This window comes from Gossypium hirsutum, chromosome A11, assembly GCF_007990345.1.
Source record: "Gossypium hirsutum isolate 1008001.06 chromosome A11, Gossypium_hirsutum_v2.1, whole genome shotgun sequence".
Taxonomy (NCBI): Eukaryota; Viridiplantae; Streptophyta; class Magnoliopsida; order Malvales; family Malvaceae; genus Gossypium; species Gossypium hirsutum.
The window spans coordinates 117,135,222-117,155,666 of NC_053434.1; the positions used below are offsets into that span (position 1 = coordinate 117,135,222).

Consider the following 20,445-nt stretch of genomic DNA (forward strand, 5'->3'; position numbering starts at 1 on the left):
CGTTTATCATCTCAATATTACAAATATCTATATTCTAAATCTAGAAAGAAACGAAGATCCAATTTTCTTTCTTTTTTCCTTTCTAATAATGGAGGCTTTGGATCTTTTATCTTCAACAAATGACAGAACATCGATGTATATGATACTGCACCAACTACTAATTCACCAATATTGCACTATATGACTCAGATTTAGTGTACCACATTGGGATATGTGTCCAGCATAAATATATTCAATTTTTCGAAATTTTCTATACATTAAAAACATCATACTCTAATATCTTGTATATAAAGTACATAAATATATATTGGACACATTTATGAAAAATGAAAAAAGATGAGAACAAATGGTCATTAAAAACAAAATGATCAATTTTACAATATCCTGTCTTGGCTTCTACTACTACATATATTTTTACATTTAATTATATCATAAAAGACTTGAGCAGATCGAAGTAGGGGAAAAAAGAACTAGCAACAGGGTAGTGACAGCAAAATTTCTGAATGGTCACTGCAAACCGAACATGTAAATGCAATGCTACATCCGAATAAAGGTCAGTGGCGTCTCATTATCCTGCAATTTAACATGTTCAAAACTAAAAATTAACTTAAAACATCTAATTTAAGCAGAAGGAAATTAAAGTGGTGGTGTTTCGTACCTTCCTAATCTAGAAAGCTCGGGTTCTTCCAATAGCATATCTTGCAATGGTTTTACTTTGACATTCTTTTCCCGTACTCCAGAACTATAAGCAAGATGTAAACAACAATTCTCTTCAATCCATGTATAGACAGGATACCAGACAAATTATCTATAAAAACTCGGAACCTGATGATAATAATAAATGTTTCTGAATAACGTAACTAAACCAATGGTACTTAAAAGTATCCACTAATGTTTAACCCCGTTGGATATCACTTGAAGCACCCAGTTCGACACAATCAGATATGAGTATAAAGATATGACCCTCCAAGAACCCTCTAAATAAAGAAAGCTCATCCACAAGTAGAGCATAAATATTCGAGTTAAGCATATAATGACTTCCTAATTATGCTGTTCTATTTTCAGACAAACTCCATGTACAGTGTTGTGAAGAACAGGGACAAAGCCATGAACTTTGTATAAGGGAGCCAAGATAAAATTATAAAATTGAGGGAGCTAAAGCTAAAAAATTTTAGGAGCAGCCAAAAATATAATTTTTCCATTTATCCAAGGGGTAAAAGGCTTAAATTTACAATATTAATATTTAGGAGAGACTAAAAATGAAAATTTTTGGCCCTCCCAGCCTCTCAGGCTTCATTCTTGGTGAAGAAATTATTAAGGATTCTGATATAAATAATAGATAATACACTAAAAAGAGCATATTAATAGAGACAGTATTAAGACAACAATGAAATTCAATAAAGCCAGAACTGCGCACCTATATACATTATCAAGGGAAAGCGGCTTGTGGTGAAGACTGTAATCAGTGCCAACATATGTCACAACTAAGTTACCGGCATCGGGGTGGGGCCAACTCCTAGAAGTAGGAAACCTAAGTATAAATGTCCCAGGCTCTTGCAGGCCTCTGGAACCTTGAAGTGAGAGTTCAGCTTCTTCCTTGGTTATAAATCCTTCTATCCACTTTGGACAAGTAGAATTCCACATTGCATTTACCCAGTCACTAGATAATGTATAAGCTACAGGGTATAACCAACACCACATCTTCTCAAAGTTTTCCTGGGCCATGTATTCTTGGCATCCCGCAATTTTCCGCAGAAGCTCAAAGTCCTGAAACAGTTGTTATCTTACACGGATTTTCTTAATGAAAGAAAATATTACTATTCATTCATAAAACACATACATCATCCAGATATGATGGTAAACAGTACTTGTGTATATATATTACACACACTTTAGTAAGTCATGATTCAACAACTAACAATATGAAAAATTGTCATTTATGAAGGATTTTTTATGCGGGTGCAGGAGATGAGCTTAAGTTTAATCTTGAAAGGATTACAGCAACAAAAACAATTAACATAAGCCTATGCTATAAGAAACTGATGCTAGCAGGACTTAGAAAATAGGTCCACATACATTTGGAGGAAATTGCAAATAAGAGTCCAGCAGATCTTTGATTTTGGGGGGTTTCTTTTTTTTTCTACACTCGGATACTTGATCTGTGATGTCTTTTCCCAGAATTGTGATGAATCATGCTTTAATCATGGCATCTCATGGTAAGAGACCGAACCTCAGAATTATTCTGATAAGTACAGAGATGAACTGATGAACCAATATTGGGAAGAAATCTACAATTATCGTGAATCAATACTGTGCATATAAAGCCCCTTCTCTGTTACTTCCCTCTGATAGCTACATTTAGTACAGAGTTGACTAGAGACTAATTATAACAAAAAGTGATAATATATTTCTACCAAAAAAAATGCGACCATTAATTGAAACAATAGTTTCATCCACCACAGAACAGGTTGACTAGAGACTAATTATAACGTGAACATTAAATTAGCTAGAGATAGATAGATACCTGTTGGGTAAGAGATCTAGATGAGCAGGAAGCAATCTTCATGAATTGCTCTTCGATCTCAAAAACTGCACTCTCCCATTGAACTTGAAGGTTGTTTTGTGATATCAAATTCCAGGCTACCGTTCCCTCGTCTATCAATCTCTTTGCCATTTTTATTTGATGCCTAAGAGTAGCAACAACTTTTTCAATTAGCAAAGGAATAGAAAAATTCAACAATACTCGATATAGATCCCAAGAACAATTGACAGTGTTGTATATTTTCCCTATATTCACAATGAAGAGATATCATGATAGGTACTATTACATTCCTCGCTATAACCAAGCATGAATACAATGATCACTAACGACAGTGTCTGAAAGCAAAGCATTCTAAATTACCTATGGTGAGAACATCCGGAGTACAAGGAAACCTGTTCTGCGAATCCTGAAATTTCTTCATCCGAAACAGTTGTTGCAATTTCCTTGAGCAAAAGAGACCTATCAGTCAAGCCCCCCAGGCAGTACCTAAAAATTGTTACATCCGGAACCGAATGTCCCCTGCTTGACACACTCTTTAAAGCTGAATCTCGGGCCCCAGTGCTCTCTGAATCGGATAGGGAAGTATTCATTTCTTCAAAATTCTCAGGCCTTGCCTCCAATCTTGACCCAAAACCATTCTCAACCTGATTGTAAATGGTGATGCAGTTGTTTATAGTTCAAAAGTGATTTATGCTCCTCTCGTATTTATGGTCTATAAAGACATAACATGATGTTATGGGGAAAGAAAAAGGACAGAAGTCTATATATATACCTGATTCTGCTTCGAGGCAAGAGAATTGCATTCTTCGCTGTGTTGGTCAACTGCAGAAATCTTTGCTTCTCCCAATCTAACCCTCTTTGATGTTGGACTGAGTTTTGCTTCATGTACAGTATTGTGCTTAGGTTCACAAGAACTATCATCTAAGCCAAATGGTTGAGATCCATTGACTGGATGAACTGCAGAGACTTTTTTCCAAATAATAGTAGATGTCCTTGGAGTACGATTGCGAGAGATGCACCGAATTGAAGGGGAGAAGTCCTCAAGGAAACGATATCCCCCCAATTTTGATACACCAAACTTAATGCAGAACTGCCTATTATCACACTTGGACGAGAGCTGAGATAATATCAGAAGCAGACAATAGTGAATCCAATATGTGAATTGATAAAATAAAATAAAATAAAATAAAACCAAAAATGTTACAGAGTCAAATTCTCATTGAATATATACAATTCCCTAATATTTCTGCTTGGTCCTGTAACAGCACAGCTAGTCTTCTCATGGTCAAGCTTAGCTTGCTAAAGTTTAATTCAATTTCAGGCCAAGCACTTCTTTGAGTACCATTTACAAGCTTGAGCTTGGTTTCCAATCAGCCAATATATATCACGCTTATAAGCTGCCTTAGATTCTTCAGATTTAGGAACTCAGAATCGTAAAACTTAAGACTACGATGAACACAATTATTAGTGTTTAAAATAATCATTAATTATACATAAACCATAAAAACAATAATTTTCATATGAATTAGGTAAACAAATGGTCAAAAGAAAAAAGGAAAAAAGTGAGCATGGCATTTTATGATTAAATAGAAACAAAACATTGCTAAACCACATTACATGCCTAACCAAGAATCAAGATATTCAAACTTTTTCTCCAAAAACATTAAATTATGGTTGAAACCAAGCATTAACTTATCCTGTGAGCCTAATCAGAATGAACTGGTATTTGTTTCAGGTTACATAGATGATACTTCAATTTTTTATTTATTGACATCGCAAATTTACGCAAAACCCAATGTTAACTCAGGCATGCTAGCTAAAATATTGCAAACTCTATGATGAAAAGTAGTTTAGCAGTAATTATAGTATCAGATGGTCGGTTACCATCAGCAAAAGACATAATTCTCAGCAATAGGAGGCCCCTAGGAGCATCACAAACCACAGACTAGTTTCTCATGGAACAATTTCCACGGAAATTTCTACGAATACCTAGAAGCATATATATCGAATAAAATATTACACAAACTAAATCCAATATTACCACCTTCGAGATCTTCAGCTTAAAGGAAGCTCGGCCTTTTGATAGTTTACAAGGTCGATCGCAAGAGGCAAATTCAATTCCATCACAGCTAGCTAGAAGAGGAGGTTCTTCATCATTTGTCTTCTCTACAGGTAACCGGTTATGAGCATACAAAAGTGACGCAATAACCTTTACAACAAATAATGTGAAATTTTAGGTCCTGAAGTTAAAACCAGTACCACAAAATTAAACGTGAAGGCTAAATCACCTCTAGTTCCTTGTTTACTGGTTGGCCAAAGGTGTTCAATAGAACAACATCCAAGGAAAATATCCTGCGGCAAGATGCCTGTGGAAGGGTAAATATTAGAGGAGATCTACGAGCAGTAACCTTATACCACTTGAGAATCAATAACCTATGGTTAAAAATATGTCTTGTATTATTATATGAAACAAGCAACTATGGTACCATATCAAATGCTTAAGACCATGAAGGCTGAAACTAAAAGATCATTTACGGATGATAAAAATAACACATTATAATACCACAAAAGAAAAGTCTAACTGCTATCATTTAAGGGTAAAACTTATAGTAAACAAATGTTTAGAACTCCTTGGTGTTTACCTTGCCACCAACAATATTCCAAAAGCCATTGTCTTCTTCAATATCAGAGATGGAAGACTCATCAATTGACAACCTTAGAGGTGGATCCTGGCATCATACTCTCACATTAGAGTTCTAAACCTTAAGGTAAACTTACATGCTATAGAAATCATCAAGGAAACATGAGAACTACAAGTAAAAGCCACCTTAACATACTGCTCCTTTATAGACAAGGTTGAAGGCAAGACTTTTGCATCATGGATAAAGCCCTGCAAATTACTATCACCAGTAATACCAATTAATGTCCTCTTCCTAGAACCATTTGGCATGGAGTTGTCATTTGACAAGGACGAGAGATGCAGCTCTCCTGCAATCTCGCCATTAATGTAAAGCCGCACAAAATCCGAAGAAACCTGACAAGAAAAGAAAAACAGAAATGTTTACATATATGGTAACAGCTAGGAAATAAAATTAGTATCCATCTATCAAGTATAGTTGAAAGTATACTTCAGTAAAACCTTAGACAGAAAGCTACGTGTAATGTCTCCATTTGAAAAGAAGAAAAACAAACAGGAGGGATATGCAAATTGAGCACTGTTGCCTCAAACAACATTTTTCCTGCTCCTATCTGATGTTAAATTTATCTTGTTTTTTACCCCTTTTTCTTTTTTTCTCTTATGCCTTGAGAGATTGGTCATTGGTGATGTACACTATATAACCTTTAAGTTTCATACACACACTTGCCTAACTCCTCTTTGCTCTCTTTTTCTTTTCAGTTCCTTCTTTTGGTGTTGCTCATTCTCAAATATTCTAAACAATCAACGACTTGTCAAACCAAAACAGAAAAGATAACTTGTAGTTATACAGGGATGGATTCTCAAAAGAAAAAGAAGGGGGGATGATGGTCTGAATCTGGCCTTGTATTTATAGAATTTACATAGAAATGCTGTTTGTCTAGCCCCAATTCATTCGTATTCAATGTCAGTCCAATAAAATGTTTTAAGTTACACACAAAATAGATAACAAATGTAAGAGCCTATTATCCATGAGATCATGTTTAGAAACGAAGGCAACTAAGGGTGAGTTTGGATGGGCGGTGCGTTTACCTGCGGTTAGTGTAAAAATAGCGGTGGCGGTGAGATTAGATACTGTAGCGATACTGTAGCGTGAGACAAAAAGTAAGCTAAAGGCACCGCACCACACCGCCGCCCCAAACCCACCCTAAACAGACCAAATAAATACAAGTCCATTTAGTTCACTCATTCCCAAAACTATCTCAAACAATTCAAACATTATGGCAAGATGTTAAAGCAACATATGAAGCTACAAATCAAGATGCAGCTCTCAAACCAATCATGTCCTTATGTTAGTAATTCAGTCAGATATTAAAGGCATACCTCATATCCAACATGTATCCAGTTGTTTTGAGGGTGTTCAATCTCTGCGGACACTTTAGGAACTTCTGAAGGAAAATCAGTGTTTCCAGGACCAAGAGCTTCATTGTGTAGACAAGTCAATGGAAAAATCATCAATGTCTTTTCATTAAGAACAAGTAAAGGAGGACTGCTGTTAGTCTCTGCATGTACCTATAAACAGAAAACAAATCAAGTGATTAAAAACAAATGGAAATTGAAAGCTCCAGTAAAGCTACATGATGATACAACTTTAAGGGGAAAAAATCATCACGATAATGAAATTGGGATGATGAGTGTTGCTCTAATAGATAATGAAATAGAGCTGAAGCAACAAAAGAAATTAAAAACCACATTTGGATGCAATTTTTTCTTATTTCTTACAGTTAACAGATAATGGCTGTTTCAAAAACATTCGCAAAACCATTAAAAGAAACACTAAATTAGACGTGGTTATTTTCCTAACAACCAAACAGCAAATTTTGAGTGAGGGAAGAATACAAAAAGGCAAAAGGAGCTGTTTTTAGCCCCCTTTTAACAATTACCTTGAACACAAACAATTTCTTTTAATAAAACTCACACAAAAAAAAATGAGCTATGGGTAATTTCCTTAATCCAAAAAAGGTTAAATTTTGAGAGAAAAAGAGAAACTCAAATAAAAAAGGAGCAGCAGCTTCTAAACCTGTTTAAGAATGGTGGAAGGAAAGGCATTAGAGTTGAAAATATAAACCCAGAAACATAGTATAAAACCCTTTTCTTCATCAACTTCAGTTTCCACTTTGAAATCCTTCAACAAAATGTAATCATCTTCTCCTGTTATCTGATTATTCTGACCCATGACTTTCACCCTATTTGCTTCAACAAAAGAAGAACAGAAAAATGAACCCAAAACTGAAAACCCCAGGAAATTTTATGAGTCACCTCAAAAGCCAATGATTTGGGTTAAATTAGTTCAAAGTGAAGTCAAAATGTTGACAGTTGATGACTTCGGTCGATTTTAATATTTTTACATATAGAAAAAGGCAAATGCTTAAATTGGGCCAATTTATTTGTACCAAAACAAAGGGGCCAAAATTATTTAGGGTGCGCTGGTGGCTCTCACGTAGGGGTATGCATAGGGATGTATATAAATAAATAAATATAAATAAGATTTTAGGGTTTCCCAAACATACATAAAATTTGTTGAGTTTATTTATGTTTATGAATAAATTATTTATGTTAATTTTAATTTCGTTTGAAACTCACATATTATTCGATTAATATATATTAGTAAATTATTATTTTTGTGTACTTATTTTTTTAATTATGATATAATTTTTTATTTTTTTATTATTTTATATTTAAAAATAATATATATTTTTATTTATATATATGTTTATTGTTCATAAAAATTATTCGTAAACATGTTCAATTATATATTCATGAGGTTGATAAACATGTTTATTTAATGTTCTTGAACCTATACTTTTTTTAATGCTCATGAACATGTTTGATTAACTTAAATGAACAAATATGAACACACATAATTTTAAATAAACGAACATGGACACAATTTTGAATTTTTTAATGAATAGAAACTAAACACAAACAAATCTAAAAATAAACAAATGAATATGAGCAGAGGCCTATTCATTCAAATCCGGTTAATTTTACAGCCCTAAGTGTGCATAACCAATTTAATTGACCAAATCAAAATAGTTTAATTAATTGGTCGACCATCGAAATAAATTTAGTTTTGATTGAATTTATGTTTTATTTTTAAGTTTGATTACGGGTTAATTTAGCTCAAAAGATAATAATTAACTGATAATACTCTAGAACGTCATATTTTTACGTGCTAATTGCATATTTATTTTGAGTGTGATTCTACTAATTTGGGCTATTTATGGTCTTTTATCTTTTAGGGACTAAATTGAAGGTAAAAGTAAATTTAAGGGCGAAAAGCGTGAAATTAAAGATGAATTGGGCCAACATGCAACAGAAGGAAAAAGGTGGTGTCGAAAATACAAACATGGAAGACCTAATGACACAAATGCAAAAGAAGAGATTTTATAGCACAAGACTCTATTTAATGTTATTAAGGATAATTATTTAGATTTAATTTATGATTTATTTTCATTTATCTTTATTTATTTGTATTTGTCTTTTAGAATTCAATTAGGAATAGGCTAGGTTATCTAATACTCAATAAAAATCTCATGTCCCTTAATAGGTGATCTTTTTAACTTATGCAAGGAACTGCCGTTTTGTATGTTTTGGGAAGGTTATACAGTCATTTCGTTGGCTTTCTGCATCAGAGGTTGGTGAATCCAAGAGACAAAACGGTGTGGTATTCGCCGTTAGGAAGTGGTGACCTAGCAGAAGATAGTCCCACAAAAGCGATTATTGGCTAGAGTCAGGTTCCGCCAAATCTTAAGTCTAAATCCTTAGAGCTGGTGGTCATAGGCGTCCTCTTCCACTATAACTGACTTATCCTGTTCGAGAAGGGTTACTTCAAAGCTAATGAATGAACCCAACGCGGATTGAGATTACCGGAGGTTGGAATCTCGTCACATAAGAAACTTTCTCTTTTCCCAAACTCTATTTATTTTTATTCTTCATTTTAATTTTCGTACTTTATTTAATTTTGCAATTTCAATTCAACTTTAAATTCTGTTTTTATTTTTTCAAATCGAAATTCTTAATTCTATTTTTTTATTTTTCAGGAATGCAATTTTTCTTGGCCAAGAAATTGTCCAGGATTTCAACAAACGAGCATTTGTACAATCCGGTCCCTGCCCTTTACTGTTATTTTTACTATTTTACAAGGAATAAGATATTTTTAGTGTTCTCAACTACACATCATTAACCAATTAATCAATTAATTAAAATTGATAACATATATTAAATATCTATAAACCTAATATATATATATCAAATAGACTTGTAAATTGTAATTACGGATATAATGAACCCAAGGGAAAAAATATTATAAAAAATAATAAAAATGTAATGTTTTTAATTTGTTGTTTTTGTATTTATTTTAACTCATTTGAAATTAAAATAAAAAAAATTTAACATTCTATTTGTTATTATTTTTTAATTTATTTGAATCAAAAATTAAAATATATATTATAAATTTTGGTTAATTTTGTTAACGGATTCAATTAATCGAAATTAATAGTGTTTGGTGAATGAATTTTAAAAAAAATCAATTTAATTAAAGGTTAAAATTTTAATAACTTTGATTAATTTGATTAATGATAATTCAATTCAAGTAACAATCGAATTTTTATTTCAAAAGCACTTTAAAACATTTTTAAAAACTTTTTAATTAACTCAAGAACATAATAGGAGTAAAATCAATTTAAATATGACATCCTAAATTTGTGTTTTTTTTTCACTTGAAAATATTTTCTCAAATTTTATTATATTAAAAGTTTTATAAGTCAAAGTTAATATTATAGGCAGAATTTTACAGTGAAATAATAATTTAGGTACCAAAATATTTAAAAAAAATCTAAAACTTTTGTCTTCATCATGTCTAATGTGGTTAAGCCCATAACCAGCTACAGTAGAATAAAATTTGTTCTATTTTCAATATTTGAACCTATCATTTAGATGTCGGAGGTGAACTATTATGGTGGCCTAACAGAACTTTGGCCCTCCAAAATTTTGAGAAATTCTAATTATTTTTTCTTAAAATTTAGTTAGATTCTCTCCAAATTTTGAAAACTTTCCTTAATCTCATAAAAATTTTAAAAATTTGAATTAAACCCTAATTTTTTAAAAAAAATTCTCATTAAACTTTTTTTTAAATTTTACTAAACCAAAAAAATTAATCTTGAAATCCACTATTATCAAAAAAAAAATTATCCACAACTTTAAACAACCAATTTAATCTTCCAATCAAATGTAAAAATCTTGGATTACTAAGTACAAAGAAATTGAATAATTAAAATATACAAAATATAGATGAAGAAAGGGACTCCCTCCTACCTTTTCTTTGCCTATCCATGACGGAAGAAACCATGCTTGCCTTTAAAGGTGACCCATTCTTTAGACTGCTCAACCCATTGTAATTTATTTATTTTTCTTACAAAACCACATAATAATTGAAATTAATTGAATTTAAATATTAAATATAATCAATATAATTTTAAGTTACTAAATTCATTAAAAAATTAAGTTAAAAAAGTAAAAAAAAAATAGAAAACCGTATAAAACAAAACATAAATTTTATTTTTATTTTTTTGGGGTTTGGTTTGATTCTATGAGACATGAAAGCTTCCAAATTGTGGGTGAATGCAAAGGACAGGTGACCTTACCATTCTTTTTTAATAAATAATTATTGCTAAGTGTTGATGAATCAACAACATCATCTCAAAGATCAATTAGAGATTCCAAATATCTATTTAAAAAAATAATTTGGCCTTTTATCACATTTGATATAATTTAATCTTCTATTCTTGTAGTTTTCTTAATTTTCAAAATTAGTCCTCCATAATTTTAGCCCATTTGAAATTTAAAGTCCAATCGATAATATTATTAATGGATTTTCGTTAAATTTAGATATGTGATATTTAAATATTTAAAATTCTGATTTAAAAAATCAAAGTATAATTATTAACACATATACCCTATTTGGCGATTGGCTGATTGTTGATTGCAGTGGTTGGTGTCTGGTTTGACCAACTAATTCTATTAATTGTTTATTTAAAAGTGTTTGTTGGCTAATTAAGTCTTAGCTCGATTGGCATGAGCATTGTTATCAATGCAGAAGGACGTCGGTTTGAGTGTGCTAAAACGCATTATCTTTCTATTTATGGGTTGGGGGAGGGGCTATGGATAATTTTAGTTACTATCTAACAAATGATCATATATGATCCGAACTTGTTAAGTATTTATTTGTTTATAATATTTTTGAAATTTAAATGAACAAATTTCTCAAGTTCTTTATTTGCAGATATTAACCTTGTAGAAATTAATAAATATTATTAGTGTATCGATATAATTGTACATAGTGGCAAAGTGAGTAATTTTTTAGCAAATATGGTCAGATATGTCATTCCACATATCTCATTCTCAATTCGCTATAAAAAAATTGCCTATCTTAACTTTTTTGTTTTGGAGATTTTAGCTCAACAAACTCTTACAAACTTCTATTCACTAAATACTACAATTAGAGGGTTTGACTACTCAATCATTCATTTGTGTTCAAATCAACTAAAAAAAGCCCAAAACTTTGGCTACCAAACATCCCCATATTTTATTTAATTTGAACGAGTCTTGAATTTAAAATAGAAAGACTAAGTTTCAAAAATTAGATGAGTACAGGGACTAGGAGCAGAATTGGACCTATATTTTGTATGGTATATGCTTTTTGTCGGTGAGGATCTTAAAGGGTGTGTGCTATATTCACCAGACAACATGGGGTACCCCATTTTTATATTTAGAAAAATAATTAATTTTCAATGAATTATTTTATTTATTAATCAGTGGTATTATTAATTAATGATATCAAATTTAAAATTAAAATTTAGATTACTTATTTTTTATGCTTAGAGAATTCCGAGTTTTAAACTCTCTTTTTTTTTTGTTTTTTATCATATAAAATACTTGCATGTGCATTATTATTATCATATAAAAATATAATTTCTATAAACTCTTTTATGTTCTTTATTTCCCAATTAATTATATGGAATTGATTTGTAATTAATTTGTTTATTATTTTTAATTAATTACCCACGTAACTTTATTTACTATTATAAAAAAATAAATAAATATTAAAGGAAGTGCAGTTGAACATCCACGTAGTTTCCTTGTATTATTGACAAATTCATGTGAAATAAATAAGTGAAAGACACATTAAAACATACAACTCTACCGCGAATGATAGTGACGTTTCATCAATATTCATTGTTCTTTACCGTTGCTAATTCTTAATTTAAAATTCGTTTTTAAGTTTAATTTATTTATTTTGTTATATTGGAATTCAATTTAAAATTAAAATTAAAATCATAAAAGTAACACTGAGAATTTTGTATTAGGTGTCAAATTATATTTTATTCCACTAATTAAGAAAATAGTAAATTAGTTAATGTAGATTAGATTAAATAGTAAACTTATTATTTCTGTTAAAAATTAGTCTATACTGAGTTGCATGGACTAATTTACTATTTGATATAATATATAAATACTAATTTATTTTTTTAATAAATTGAATAAAATGTAACCTGTCCCTTAAAATAAAGATTTTCATAGTATTTTTATGCTGAGTTAGATTTTCTATCAATTTCTTTTAGTCAATTTATTTTTATAAAAAATTTATGAAGTTTTTTTTATAAAAAAAACCCATAAATCATAGTTAATAAAACATGATAATATTTTGCACAAATATCAATGTCTTCAAAAATATTAATCAATTGGATAGTGTTAAAAACTTCCAAGAAACCCCATTGATTTTATTTTTCTTCTCATCGAAGTCCAATTTCGCGTTTAATTTCATCACTTTACGAATTTGATTGAATATTTGTTTTGAAAATTTTTGTTCATGCATCGTAACAATGTGACCATAAAACTAACGAAAATAACACTAACAACAAACTAAAACTAAAAGAAGATAAACTAAATTCCCCTTTAAATAGTAAAAGCTTACCTACATAATCGCGTTTGAAAAAAAAAAAAAATTACGTACATGCTTTCAATTAGTGATGTCCGATAACTCACTATGGTGATGAAATTTTTGTAGAAGTTCTCAGAAACAAAATTAAAAAAAAAAGGGAAAAAACAAATTATAATAAACAAATAATGTATTGTTTTTTTATTGTAATAAATTATAATATCTTTTGATTGTCACGTGGAAATGAACTTTTTGTGTTGGACAGGAATGGGTTTAAGAAAAAATTACATCAACAAATTATTCAAAATAATTAATAATATTAAATATTTGACGTAACTAATAATATTTTAAAGATAAAAATAAATTAAATTACATAAAAATTTAAATTTAAATATATCAAGACCATTATTTAATAAAAATATATTTTTTAACCGAAATAATTTGATCAAGTTTTAAATGAGTGATTTGAAATGATTGAAAATAAATAACTAGCCCATGATAAAAAAGAACAACGTAATTAAATAATAAGTAAATTATTAAAATAGTCATTTTTATTTATTTTAAGTTATATTTTAGTCATTTATATTTAAAATGTTACATTTTAGTCATTTATGTTATCACATTATAATATAGTATTTATACTTTTATTTTCTTGAATAATTTAATTTTTTTCGAATGAGGTGAGCTTGTAGACTAATTTTAACAAATGAAAAACATAGAAAAACTGCATTAAAATAAATAAAGAAGGGAGAAAAATAGAAGAAGAAGCAGAAGAGAAAAAAAAAGAATAAAAGGGAAAATTAAAAGAATATAAACAATTAAATTATTCAAAATGAAAAAATATAGAGACTAATTGTAGAATTTAACCTAAATTTTTATTTGAAATGATTATTTAATGTGTAGCATCAACTTACCGTTACACCATTAACAATAATTAATGGCTCAGTGACTAAAATGTTATAACGCGATAACACTAAGTGACTAAAATATAACATGAGGTAAATAAACTGATTATTTTGATAGTTTACCCTTAAATAAGAGGTTCAAAAAATATAAAATAATGCATTAAATTCATTTTTAAAAAAATTTTATATGCTTGTTAAAAATATAAAATTTAAATATGTAGCCAATTGTAAATTACAATACTGCCATTAACGTATATATACATACCGTACGTAACAAAGTACCGATCCAAACGGCACAAAAAATAATAATATTGAAATCGATGGATAAAAATTGGTTTTCAATATTAAAAAAAAAAAGAGAAAGAAAATTAAAAAAAAGGCGAAAAAAGTATTTTATATTTCATTCACCACCGATCCTCAATTCCTCCTCCTCATTATTATTTCTCTCTTTTCTTGAGATCCAAAAGAAACCCATTTGAGTTCTCTCTTTACTTCATCTCCCAGATCTTGTAGATTTTTATTAGACCCAGAATTCAGGAACTTCTTTAAAACCTTTTGATCTAACGGTGGAGAAAAACAGCTTCTTTTGCGTGGTTTGGTGGATAGAAAGTAGGTCTAGGTGTTGGGAGGGCAAATGCGGTTGATTCTCTCTTTCTAGTCTGCTTTTTTTCTTGTTTGGCTACCGAGAAAAATTTTGTTCTTTTTTTCTTGTTTCTGTATCTGGGTCTTTTGGTTTTAGTGAAGGAGAAGTAGAGGGAATAAAAAAAAACAAAAACAAAGAAGAGATCTTTTTGGTGGTTTCTTAATTTGGGTTGAAGAAAAGATGCAACAAAATCAGTTGAAGAAGGTTAGTTTCTTTTTTTTCTTTTAGGGTTGTAAGTTTTGTTAGTTTTTTTTTTGTTTTTAAGTTTAAAGCTTTTGAATTTTAGGAATTTTAAGATCTGGGTTTAATTGCATTTAACATGGCTTCGATAAAGAAAATTTAAAGATTATTCTTTCTTCTTGATGTCTTGTTGGAAAAGATCTTGCTTAGGTTTTATCGATTTTAAGGTAATTGAAATTTAAGTTAATAAACCTTGTTATATTCTATTTAAAAGTTAAATTCATAAAATTCATATTTGGTTAGATGTTTTCTTTTAATTTATTTATTAGCTTTTGTGTTAATATGCTCTGAGATTGAACAGGCATAGTTTTGGAACTGGTTAGAGCTTAGAAAATATTAGATTTGAGTTCACATTTTTTATATAATGAAGAAACTAATAGTAAAAAGGAAAAGAAAAAGGATAGAACCTTAATTTGTTCTTAAATTTCAGGCTATTCAATCAACTTGGAAGTTTAAAAAATGTTGAAACTTTTTCTGCATTTGTAGCTTTTAGAGGTGCTTTAGTTGGATGATCATGATTATCAGATTGATGCAATTCATTGTGTTGTTTTATTAGTTAATAGAAGGAGTAAATGTAAAATGTTCATTGGCTTTTAAATGTTGGAATTCTTTGAATTACTTGAAATGCTTAATGTTGTAAACTTGAAGTGCTTTTTTTTTTGTAATATGATAAAGATGGTTACTGATATTATTGGATTCTTATCAATCTGGTTTTCTTTACTAAAGGTGGTGTTGATTTTGTTTCTAGTTTTTTCTCAACTGCAAGAAATGAATATATTTTGATAGATTCTTTGTGTTATTTTTGACTAATATAAATGGTGAAGCTAAGAAAGAACATTTGGTACCTCATTCTGTTCCCCAAAGCAAAGACTTTCGGATTTATTCTTAATGTCTTAGTTTTGCATCTTTGAAGGTTACTAATTTTGCAATAGGAAGATTCCTGGGTTTTACTTCATTAAGCAACTTTTAGATTGAATAGTTATCTTTTGGAGCCAATTCATGCAAGGATTTGCATATTTAAATTCATAAATAAATATTTTGCGTATTGTATATTCTGTGGGATCCAACAATGCATGATTCTGTTGTTTCTAATGCTCTTGTTGCTGCTACTTTTTCGTTTCTTAAGTCCGTGGATAATTTTACTTATGGTCGAAGAATGCATGATTCTGATCGAGTTTCTCTTTTATTCTTCAGGAGCTAAAAGAGATGGACTTTTTCACCGAATATGGGGATGCAAACAGGTACAAGATTCTTGAAGTCATTGGTAAGGGAAGCTATGGAGTAGTTTGTGCAGCGCTTGACACACATACGGGTGAGAAAGTTGCAATAAAGAAAATACAAGATGTATTTGAGCATATGTCTGATGCAATTAGGATTTTACGTGAAGTCAAGCTACTTAGGCTTCTTAGACATCCCGACATAGTTGAAATTAAACGTATAATGTTGCCACCATCAAAGAGGGAGTTCAAAGACTTATTTGTTGTTTTCGAGCTCATGGAATCGGATCTTCACCAAGTCATCAAAGCTAATGATGACTTAACACGAGAGCATCACCAGTTTTTCCTTTACCAAATGCTTCGTGCAATGAAATATATGCATACAGGTAAAAGCCCTTCCCCTCCCTCCCTCGTACATTTCTGCAATGTTTCACTTGCAATGTTTTCAGCGAAAAATGGAAGTTCCTCTCTTTAGTAGAAGTAATAATTTTATTTGCTTTGGTTTTTGTTTCCCAGCCTTGTTATCTTTACAAGTTTACATGCTTTAATCGAGAGGAAATTCGTTGTGGTAGGGTCCTTGAAGTAATTGCAAATTTATACTGATTTGTAACTTCTTGATTTCAGCCAATGTGTACCATCGTGACCTTAAACCGAAGAATATACTGGCAAATGCAAATTGCAAGCTTAAAGTTTGTGATTTTGGGCTAGCAAGAGTTGCATTTAATGATACCCCAACGACAGTCTTCTGGACGGTATGTATTATTTTATTTTATTTTATTTTTTTCATGCCTTCATTTTTTTCATAAAGAAGAGTGGATATGAATATTTAACATAGTTGTCATTTTCCAATGCTCCTTGCAGGATTATGTTGCTACACGGTGGTATAGGGCTCCAGAGCTATGTGGATCTTTCTTTTCTAAGGTAGGACTTTTGTGCTGTATTTGACCTTTAGTTTAATATGGTAAAGTGTGATGTATTGTATTATGGACCAAAAGCTTGGCGGAGATTTGTTGTTTAGCATCATCTGGTTTACTTACGAGTTCAATGTGTCAGATTCGTGTTTTGGTGTTAAAATTTTGTTGACTGTTTATCTTATTTTATTATTTCATTTAATGATTCTCATTACATTAAACTATGGATGATATATAGTGTTGGAGTGCAATCATCGAGATACTATGGCTTGTTTGAGTTATTTACATAGAAAATCAACATGTTTTCTTAATATGTATAAAGAATGCTTGAGTGCTTTTTAGTAAGTAGTAATGCCTAGATTAAAATAATTGTTGTTCAGGGAGGACTATGAACTCTCCTGGAAGTTGAAAAATCTGTCGTCCAGGTAATTGTGTCTGGTTATGTCTGTTTCACTGCAGTGCTTTACCTGGGGTGTGACTTTTAAATTTTAATTATTTAAATCTTGATTTCTGTCGAAAACTTTTTGCAGTATACTCCGGCTATAGACATTTGGAGCATTGGCTGTATCTTTGCCGAGGTATTGACGGGGAAGCCCCTATTTCCTGGAAAAAGTGTTGTTCATCAGTTAGAATTGATCACTGATCTTGTAGGGACACCTTCACTAGAAACCATTTCCGGGGTACAGCAACTTGCTCTTTCTCCTTTTTGTTGTGTGCGTATGTGTGTGTGCTTGTTTTGTTACAAGTTGGTGATTCTGGTTCATATAACAAGTGCAGGTTCGAAATGACAAAGCAAGAAAATACTTGTCTGAAATGCGGAAAAAAAAACCCGTGCCATTTTCACAAAAATTTCCAAATGCAGACCCGTTAGCAGTGCGGTTATTGCAGAGGCTGTTAGCATTTGATCCCAAGGACCGGCCAACCGCAGAGGAGGTGGGTTTATCCCGTTTTTAATGCCGTAAAAATGGTGTCTTCTATATGGGGCTTTCTTGGGCATGTCAATGTTGTGACCAAGAGTTTACCCGTTCTTTTCAACACACTGAAACTTTTCTGTATTAATTTAACAGGCATTAGCCGACCCTTACTTCAAAGGCTTGTCTAAAATCGAGAGGGAACCTTCTTGTCAACCAATATCAAAACTAGAGTTCGAGTTTGAGAGACGACGGGTGACAAAGGAGGACATAAGGGAATTAATTTACAGGGAGGCACTAGAATATCATCCTCAGCTGCTCAAAGACTACCTGAACGGACATGAAGGATCCAATTTCCTTTATCCTAGGTTTGAATGCTTTCTAGTTGCATAATCTAGTAATCGTAACTTATGATTTTTCGTATCTTGTTTTATTTTTTCAATTTAGTCCACTTGCTTATATTATGGTTTTTTCTCATTACAGTCCTGTCGGTCAATTCAAAAAGCATTTCGCATATCTCGAGGAAAATGGTGGTAGAAGTGCAGCAGTTTTCCCTCTGGAGAGGAAGCATGTGTCCCTCCCAAGGTATTTACATGTTCCTGACAATTCGGTTTCTATGTTAGTTGGCCCCGGGTCTGAGTGTTGTATATAGTTATATATGTCCAACTTTTATTCTGTTTATTTGCAGGTCTACCGTCCATTCAAATGGTATTACTCCAAATACACAGTCAACTTCAGTTTCGTACGAGAACCGACAAGATAGAGAAGCAGATGCCAGGAAAGCAATGGATGTAATTTCTAGTAAACCAAAGCCAACACGGCCTCCGCCTAGGGTGCCTTCAGGTATGAATGTTTTCTGTCTTTCATTTCTATTGGTCATTGAATATTGAAACCATATTTCGTAATAGTTTCGTGAATATGTTATCCCATTGCGGCGCACATTCGATGTGGGTCTGAGCCAAGTAGACTCGTTATGGCTTTATTTTCCCTTTTGTTTGTTTTACTATTTTGCTGAGCCAGAAGTGTTATCCTTTCCGTACAGCAAAGCCCGGGAGAGTTGTCGGATCCGTTGTACCATATGAGGACGTAAAAAACATTAAAGATGGTTACGACACTAAGAACTTCTACAGAAATGCAGTCCCTCCACAGAATGTCACCCCCCATTGTTTCCTCCTAAATCAAGAGAAATCCGGAACACAGGCCGACAGGAATCTGCAAACCAAACCGCAACAACAGTTTAGCATGGTGGCAAAACCGTCCCCAGGAACTGCATTCGATATGAACAGCAACCCCTATTACAGAACTCAGACCAAGACCGAGCAAAGATTACCCATAGATGCTAAACTTCTCCAGGCACAGTCCCAGTTCGGTGCAGTTGGTGCTGCAGCCGTCGCTGTAGCAGCGCACAGGAATGCCGGGGCAGTTCATTATGGATTGTCTTGAGCCTGGATTTGTCTTGTCCATGTCGGCTAGATGGATCTAATTAGAGAGAGAGAGAGAGAGGTGAGGTGAGGTTAGCTGAGGGCTCCTTTGTGAAGGGTGTTTGCTAGTTTCCCGTTTATCTAATTTATGTCCTGTAATTAGAATGTTGTATCATTGAATTCTCGCAGTGAAATAAATTGCTCCCTTTTTCGTAGGAGACTCTTTGTAATGAAAAATATACAAGCAGTTTTTTACCCCCATGATTTTAATGGGGTATATTTAGAGCTAGAGGTGTGCATGGGCTGGGTCGGGCCGGGTTCACAAAAAATTTCAGGCCCATTTTTAGGCCTGGCCCGGCCTAAAATATGGGCTTAAAAATTTGTCCAAGCTCGGCCCGAAATAAAATTGTTAAGCCCGAGTCCGGCCTGGCCCGGCTCATATTAATTTTTTTAACTTATTTTATTAAATAAAAAATTTAAAATATATTAAATAATCAAATACATTTAAAACAAATATTAAAACAAGAAACAAATAAAAAATATATTAAAACAATTCTTAAAACAATACACAAATTGAAAATATATAATAAAAATTGATTATATTAAAATTAAAATTAAAATATAAATATAATTAAAAATTAAAATAAAAAAATATTTATTTATTATATAATTTGGGTCGGGCCGGGCCGGGTCGGGCCGGGGCCAAAAAATTTTACCCGAACTAGGCCCATTTTCTAAATGAGCCTCTTTTTTGTGCCCAAACCCATATTTCGAGTCTATATTTTTACCCAAACCCTCCTATTTTTCGGGCGGACCTTCGGGCCGGGCTGGGTAACCCAGCCCATGCACACCTCTAATTTAAAGCAAACCAGACATTTATATTAAAAAGATAATGAAAAATTAAAAATAATAATAAATAAAAATAATGAAACAACTAATATAATGGAGTGGAAAGAATGAGTAAAAATAAGAGTAGGTGAAAAAAAGAAAATAATTCTATTTAAAATTAAAAGAATCTTTT

At 31.5% G+C, this 20,445-nt stretch overlaps 2 protein-coding genes across 5 annotated transcripts; one reads left to right on the forward strand and one right to left on the reverse strand.

Moving 5' to 3' along the window:
• Window positions 1-334: 334 nt before the first annotated feature.
• Window positions 335-7,622, reverse strand: LOC107941431 (SH2 domain-containing protein A). 4 transcript variants are annotated; one of them, XM_016874995.2, is made up of 12 exons: window positions 7,258-7,622; window positions 6,561-6,749; window positions 5,370-5,576; window positions 5,185-5,271; window positions 4,831-4,908; window positions 4,587-4,751; window positions 3,315-3,659; window positions 2,903-3,186; window positions 2,525-2,687; window positions 1,418-1,767; window positions 659-742; window positions 335-573 (listed from the first exon to the last, which is right to left on the reverse strand). In XM_016874995.2, exons 1-12 carry the CDS (start codon window positions 7,411-7,413, stop codon window positions 555-557), a joined length of 2,127 nt encoding a protein of 708 aa, XP_016730484.2. In that variant the 5' UTR covers window positions 7,414-7,622; the 3' UTR covers window positions 335-554. The 4 variants fall into 4 exon arrangements, with proteins under 4 accessions (XP_016730484.2, XP_040935975.1, XP_040935974.1 ...); XM_041080041.1 differs by having other exon boundaries at window positions 4,587-4,703; window positions 7,258-7,559; XM_041080040.1 differs by having other exon boundaries at window positions 1,426-1,767; window positions 7,258-7,559.
• Window positions 7,623-14,426: 6,804 nt separating this feature from the next.
• On the forward strand, window positions 14,427-19,639 carry LOC107941425 (mitogen-activated protein kinase 19). Its single transcript, XM_016874989.2, has 10 exons — window positions 14,427-14,928; window positions 16,159-16,567; window positions 16,806-16,933; window positions 17,043-17,102; window positions 17,623-17,772; window positions 17,870-18,025; window positions 18,160-18,371; window positions 18,487-18,588; window positions 18,692-18,846; window positions 19,046-19,639. The coding sequence occupies exons 1-10, from the start codon at window positions 14,905-14,907 to the stop codon at window positions 19,444-19,446; spliced, it is 1,797 nt and encodes a 598-aa protein (XP_016730478.2). The 5' UTR covers window positions 14,427-14,904; the 3' UTR covers window positions 19,447-19,639.
• The last annotated feature ends 806 nt before the right edge of the window (window positions 19,640-20,445 follow it).